The sequence below is a fragment of the Ovis aries genome, chromosome 11 (genome assembly GCF_016772045.2).
Source record: "Ovis aries strain OAR_USU_Benz2616 breed Rambouillet chromosome 11, ARS-UI_Ramb_v3.0, whole genome shotgun sequence".
In the NCBI taxonomy this organism is placed as follows: Eukaryota; Metazoa; Chordata; class Mammalia; order Artiodactyla; family Bovidae; genus Ovis; species Ovis aries.
Genome location: NC_056064.1, coordinates 42,360,320 through 42,367,509, shown reverse-complemented (window position 1 = coordinate 42,367,509; position 7,190 = coordinate 42,360,320). Strand labels below are relative to the sequence as shown.

Below are 7,190 nucleotides of genomic sequence, written 5' to 3'. Positions count from 1 at the left end.
CATAGTCCGTCAGGGTTAAAGTAATCGAACCAGTGATGAAGTGACACCGACTGGGAACCGTAGGGGAAGAAAGGTAACTGTCATGTGGGCGGGGCTTAAGGAATTAAACAGAAGAAACTATTCCAGAACTGCACTGTGTGGGAATGGTACACCCTGCCCGTAATGCTTTCATCAGCCCGGTACAGTTGCTAAAAAGGCCAGATGGCTCATGGCAGCTGACTGTGGGCCACCGAGAGTTGAACAAGCCCCCATGCACGTGGCTGTGCCCAACAATGCCACTCCTGCCGTCTTAGGAACCTTCCATGTAGTACTGGGCTTAGCAAATGCTTTTTTCAGTCTGCACCTGGCATCATCTTACCTTCATGTGGGAGGAGTGACAATGGCCCTTTCAAGGGCTTCCCCATGGTCACTTGCACAGCCCCTCCACATGTCGTGGGATGGGAGCCCAAGACTTGTCCTTGTACTCCTTTCCCACATCAGTAAAACGGCCCATTACATGGATGATATAATGTTAACATATGCAGACTTGCCTCTGCTTCAGGACCTTCTGCAGATGTTTCTGGAACATCAGTGAGGAGAGGATGGGTGGTGAGCCCTCCGAAAATTCAAGGCCCAGACAACCCCATAAAGTTTCACGTCTCGGAAACTGTGATTGATAAGTTACAAGCCTGTCCAGCTCCTAAGAACATGAAAGAGGTGCAAGCCTTTGTGAGGGATTTGGGGGGACTTCTATTTCCCACCTGGCCTGGTACCTCCATCCCTTATCCCACCTGGTAAAGAGAAAGCACACGTGGGGCTGGGGGTCAGGGCAGCAAGCCGCCTTTGAGACAGCAAGAATACCAGTGAAACACATCACAGCACTGGGCCTCTCCCGGCAGGGACACGATTGGAGCTAGAGGCGTCTGCGACGACAAACACACGGCGGCAGAGACAACAGAAGGCGAGAGCGCCCTAGGATTCTGGCCCCTGTTCTGGGAGGGGACAAACCCCAGTACACCCCCATAGAGCCTCCTTGCAGCATACACAGAACACCCCATCAGGTAGAGCCTCTCGTGAAAAGAACAGTCTATCATGGTGAGAACTTCCCTTCTGTCAAGAGCAGGGTTGAGACTATGCTCTATCAACCCACCTTTGCCATGCTTCAACCCCCACGTTACCTAAGTGGCCATTTGCAACAAAAGGGTACTTTGTCTAGCAGTCCACTGTCTCTAGACATTCAAGAGCTACTTGGTCCTGAAGAATGTGGAGATGCCTCTATACCTGGAGTGGCCCCTGCAGCTCAGAGAGAGGTGGGGTGGGAGCAGGGGTCCCTGCTGGTGCCTGGTGTACAGATGGGTCTAACCAGGGCACCCCACGCACTTGGACTGCAGTTGCTCTTCTGCCCAACAATGACATTATCTAGATGGAAACAGGAAGGAACTGCAGCAGCCAATGGGCTGAATGCAGAACAGTTGGGCTGTTCTAAACGATTAACCCCTCCACAACAAGAGAAGCCACTGTAATGAGAAGCCCCTGCTCACTACAAGTAGAGAAAGTCTGCACACAGCAATGAAGACCCAGCTGAACCCAAACTAAAATAATTTAAAAAAGAATTGCACTTGGGTGCACACACACACATTCACTTGCCTGTACAGTTGGTGAAACGTGAACAAACTCTGGCGATTATAAAAATAAATAAAGGGGTTTACCCTACGGCTTGGACAAAGGGAAGCTGAGAGATGGTTAAGCCCTGGTAAGGTCAAGACGTGTGAAGACATTTGTGTTCATCTGCAAGAACCTGACGTGGTCCTCACCGTTTTCCACATTCTGGCTCATAAGTTGCTGACATCTCCTAGCGATCAGGAAGCTGATGCCCTGCCTAGGTACAAGCTCTAGAAACTGACCCTTCAGTAGATACAACAGACTGGGTGCATTGAAAAAGCAATCACTGAAGAGTCTGGATGGGATGGCATATTGCCAAGAATATCCACTTGCCCTTGAACTATAGTGATGTGGTTAATGCAGTAACAGCATGACCTATGTGTTCTAAACAAAGCCCAAAGCAACTGCCAAAGGAGTCAGGGGGCATCCACTGGAGTTCCCAACCAGTGATGGGTTGGTGGTTGAAACATACTCTACTTGGAGTGGACCATGCACCATTAAAAAAGGGAAGAAGATGGGAATTCCCTGGTGGTCCCATGGTTAGGACTCTGCTCTTTCACTGTTGAGGCTGCAGGTTTGACCCCTGGTCAGGGAACTAAGATCCCAAAAGTCACGTGGCCAAAAAAAGAGAGAAAGCGAAGATGAAGGTCTGGTCCAGCATACCCAGCACCTCCCACCACGCCCCTGTGCTCACAGCTGACAGTGTTGCACCCTTGGGCAATGCGTATGGCATGCACAACCAGGTCAAGTACCTAAGCCTGCCGCCACCTCCTCTTCAGGGCCATGTGAGCGCATTCTGTGCTCACTGTCACAAATCATTAGCCTGCAGTCTTTGTTCCCTCCTTTGGCCTGGGGAAAGTTACAGCACACACATGCCCTAACTGATGGCACCCAGCAAGCCTTAAATGATAATCAACAAAGCCCATCCTGAGGTCTCTAATGAGAAAGCTGTCCTCCAAAACAGGATGCCTCTGGACATTATCACTGCCTCACAAGGAGGGACCTGGGCCGTTACCCAGAGTACTGTGTGTTCGTACCTGCCAAGTCTGCTAATGTATCTTCTGTATTAAGCTCCTCCTGGAGCACCCCTACTACTTTCCTCTTTTTGCAACCTCCCCATCTAGTCTCTATCTCCACCCCTCCTCCAGCACCCAAACTCAGAGGAAATCAGATCGTCTCTGCAACCCTGCAGGCCCTTTCAGTGGCTCCTGCCACTCCAGCTCCTTTTGCTGGCTTCCGGAAGGAGAGGATGGACCGTTGGTCTGATCAGCCAGGCCTGAAACCTCAGCTAGACCTCCTGGTGAGAGTCAGCTTCTGGGTGGGTCAGGATCCTTCCTGTTGAGTGTTGTCTAGGGCAGGGGGCAAGGAGGGGATGAGTGGGGCTGTTTCCTTTTGGGTCATTTAACCTTCTTTTTTACACATCTGGCTTCTACAGGGGAACACAAGGACAATAGTAATACCCCTAGCAGTAACAATGTTAGTCAGTGCCTGCTATTAAGACCTCTAATACCAGCACTTTCAGGCACTATCTCAGTTAATTCTTATCACAATCCATGATATGTGTGTGCCTACTGCGCTCAGTTGTGTCTGATTCTTTGTGACTCCATGGACTGTAGCCCTCCAGGCTCCTCTGTCCATGGAATTCTCCAGGTGAGAATACTGGAGTGGCTTGTCATTTCCTACTTCTGGAGATCTTCCTGACCCAGGGACTGAACCAGTGTCTCCTGCATTAGCAGGCGGATTCTGTACCACTGCGCCACCTGGGAAGCCCCCACACAGGTATCATACCCATTTTTCAGGTAAGAAAACAGACTCAGAGAGGGTCAGAACGATGCCTAAGGTTCCGTGACTCTTGGGAGCCACATCACAAGCCGACTCTCCCCCGCCAGGTCCACCTAACTCCAGTGGCTGCAGACACCCCTAGGGCAAGAATATAGGGAATGCTCTCCCTGCCCTTCGGTGAACTTGAGGCCTGATCTTGGCTAGCTCCTTCCCTTTCTGGGCCTCGGTTTCCAGAGGTATTACTCGGGCTAACATAGTCTTCCGCGATCATCCACCCACTGTGCGTGCCCGTGGTCACGCAGCTGCAGCCCAGTCAAAGCCCCTTTCCGTTCCCCAAACGCACCCCACCCCCCAGGGCCGCAAAAGAGAGCGCGGGAGACGGCAGCGGATTAGGCCTTTATTGCGGGGCGAGAGGAGCGCGGAGCTCAGATGCTCCCAGTTTACCGGCTTCGGCCTCAGCCCCGTTGCCGTCGGAGCCCTCGGCGGCCTTGTCGTGGAACGCTGACTTGTGCGCAGCGGCGACGTAGTCGGAGCCGCTGGGGTCGGAGAAGCGCAGCTGCACCAGTGGCAGGAATCGCTCGGTGGTGAAGTAGCGCAGGGCCGGGCGCGGGGCGCGTAGCGCCTGGAGGAAGACCTGCAGCAGCAGGAGGAGGCGCGCTGGCCGGGGCTGGGCTGGGGAACCCGGGGGCGGCCCCCGCTCCCGCAGTCCTGCTCGGCGCTTACCTCGACCACCTCCTCCGGGTCCTGACCCGCCTCACGTATGACCCGCTCGCAGTGGCGACAGTAGCGGTAGAAGAGGTCGCGGGTCTCGGCGTCCGCGCGGTCCAGCATCCCGCCCAGGCCGCCCTCCACCTTCTCGGGGAAGGGGGTGTGCACCGGGCCGCACTCGATGAGGCTCACGCTGCGGGCCGGAGAGCGGCGAGTGAGCGCGGGCGAATGCAAGCCCGGAAGGGAGGGCCAGAGCGGGGCTCGGGCTGCGAGCACTTGAAAGCGGGTTTACAGCCGGAAAAGCGCCCCCACATCCCTTGGAGGTTGTGAGAGGCTCTGGCGTCAGAATGCCAACCTGGCCGGGTCACTTACAACGGTGTGACCTTGGGTCAGTCACCGAGCCTCTGGCCTGAGCTGCCCAATACCGACGCCTCACCAGCAGGGTGGACAGGTGGAACGAGAGGACGCGTGCCAAGCGCCCTGAACTGTGCCTGGCGCACAACCAACGGGAGCCGCACTGGGGAGAATGCCTGAGAGCGGTTCCAACAAGATGGGGTGCTGAGGTTCCCAAAGTCAGGGGTCAGGGGGCCCCCGGGGCAGGGCGGTGACTCACTGGACCCCGAAGGGCTGCAGCAGAATCGCCAGACTCTCGCACAAACCCTCGAGCGCGAACTTGCTGGCGCAGTAAACGGCGTTGAAGGGAAGCGCTGGGAGGGAGAGGAGTCTGCTGGGGCGCGTCCGGGGTGGTGGTGCGGTCCGCGGGGAGGGGCGCAGGAGCGGCCCGGGGCAGCCTCACCAGGCCCCTGCCCTTTATTGGACACCCTCCTCCCCATCGCTCCTGCTGAGCCACCCCCGCCCCGCGCGCCTCTGGCCCTTGGCCGCGTTCCGCTCACCCATCAAGCCGCCTATGCTCCCGGTCACCAATATGCGTCCCGAGCGGCGGCGCTTCATGTCCGGCAGGAAGGCCTGCAGCATCCGCACGGTCCCCGTTAGGTTCACGTCCAGCACGGCGTCCACGCTGCCCTCCTTGTGTGCCTCCAGCGGCCCCACCAGGCCCCGGCCTGCGTTACACACTGCGGGGAGAGAGACCCGACCGCGCCGCCTCACGCACGGCCCTCCTTCCCGCCCGTCCCCCCGTGCTCCGTGGGCTTCGGACATCTTGGTTTGGACACAGAGTGAGGAAGGCTCTTGGGCTTGTTTTGCGGGGAGGCTCACCCAGCACGTCCACGCGGCCCTCGGTCACGCGTGCCTGGGCAGCGGCTATGGAATCTGCATCCCTCACATCCAGCTGCAACGTCTCCAGGGAGCCGGGAGGGCACCCTCGGGACTGGGCGGCCTCCAGCAGTGGGCCCTGTGAGGCCAGGTCCCTCAGCGTGGCATACACTGGAGGTTGGGGGAGAGGACAAGGCTCTGAATTCCGGTCTTTCAGCCTTTCTTAGGCCCCCTAGGCCGGGAAGGAGTTGCTCCCTTCTCTCCACCCCGTTCCATCAGGTACCTTTGAAGCTCTGGGACGGGTCGGACGCCAGTCGCAGGGCCAGGTGTAGGCCAATGCCGGAGGAACAGCCGGTGATGAGTACCACTGTGCGGTCCATGGGGATGTGCACAGGGAGAGACCCCGGAAATGCTGGGCTCTGGTCTCTGGGGATGGATATCACCTGCTTCGCTCCGCCCCTGCCCTCCAGGGTCCCCACCCCTTTATTATGTCTGCAGCACAATCTCAAGGCTGAGCCCTCCTGTGGGTCCCTGGCCTGCTCTCCAGGTCAAGGCAGAGAAGAGGGCCCCTGGCTTAGACAGCCCCTTCTTTGTCAGTCAGAGGGAGGGTGAAGTTTTGCAAACAGGAGGTATGAGCTCCCATGTGGGCACTGAGTGCCCTGGGCAGATCTTGTCCTGGCAAGCCTCTGTCCCAGAAGGCCTCTGTACCACAGGGACAATTTTTTTTGCCGAAGTTAGCCGCTGAGAGTGTGGAAGTGTTTTGGAAGGGCGTTCTTGGTTCAAAGGTCAGGTGCGTATATGTGTGCTCAGTTGCTGGGTGGTGTCTGACTCTTTGCCACCCCATGGACTGTAGCTCACCAGGCTCCTCTGTCCATGGAATTCTCCAGGAGCGGGTTGCATTTCCTACTCGAGGGGATCTTCTTGACCCAGGGATCCAACCCATGTCTCTTGTCTCCTGCATTGGCAGGTGGATTCTTTACCACTGTGCCACTTGGGAAGCCTCAAAGATCAGGGGTTAATATTAAATCTGGGGAAGCCTGGTGGCTAAGTGAACAAGGAAGCAGCCTGATCTGGCTTTGACTGGTGAGGGCTGTGATCCAACCTTGGAGGAGGAGGAAGGGAGTGAACAGGCACTAAGGAGTAAAGACGAGCTGATCAAATTAATAGATGGTGTTTTGAGAGACAAGAACATGACAGATACAGGAACTATGCTGAGTGGCAAAAATCACTGCAGCAGACATGATGTGGCCATGTGCTAGTTAGATGCTAATGTGACCCATTCTAAAGTGATGGAAGGCTTTTGGTAATGCAGAATAACCCACTTTCAAAACAATACCAAACAGTTATTTTGGTAAAAACTTGTAGCAGCTTGTTACATTAGGGTGAGAAAAGAGAAATCAAAAAGCAGAGACAGGGGACATACTGTAGTCCTCAAGTACTGTTAACTCTCTAACTGGGCAAGAGTCTGATCAAAGAGTTCTTTTAAGAATATTGGATTCTTGGAGATGAGCACTCAGAAACTGGACTGGAGAATGCTGCCAGGCTCTTGATTTTAATTTAAGCCACGTGTAAAGTATAACAAGCTTTTGTTAACCAGACACATTTTTCAGTAACAGAAAGAATGGAATAAATGCCAGATATTTCCCCTGGGGATGTCCTGTCTCTTCAGGGAAATGTGGTCTATTTTCTGTAAAATTTCCCCTGGCCTAAATTAAATGATTATTTGCTCCAGACAAGGAGTATTTATTAGACTGTTTCAAAGTGACACCGTCAGGGCTTCCTGGATGGCTGTGTGGTAAAGAATCCTCCTGCCGACGCAAGAGACATGGGTTCAGTCCCTCATCCAG

The 7,190-nt window shown here is 55.1% G+C and overlaps 1 protein-coding gene across 1 annotated transcript; it reads right to left on the bottom strand.

The window, feature by feature from the left end:
- Nucleotides 1-3,807: 3,807 nt before the first annotated feature.
- On the bottom strand, nucleotides 3,808-5,754 carry HSD17B1 (hydroxysteroid 17-beta dehydrogenase 1). The gene is made up of 6 exons (XM_027974501.3): nucleotides 5,627-5,754; nucleotides 5,347-5,514; nucleotides 5,025-5,204; nucleotides 4,745-4,838; nucleotides 4,147-4,324; nucleotides 3,808-4,057 (listed from the first exon to the last, which is right to left on the bottom strand). Exons 1-6 carry the CDS (start codon nucleotides 5,721-5,723, stop codon nucleotides 3,821-3,823), a joined length of 954 nt encoding a protein of 317 aa, XP_027830302.1. The 5' UTR covers nucleotides 5,724-5,754; the 3' UTR covers nucleotides 3,808-3,820.
- Between the last annotated feature and the right edge of the window lie 1,436 nt (nucleotides 5,755-7,190).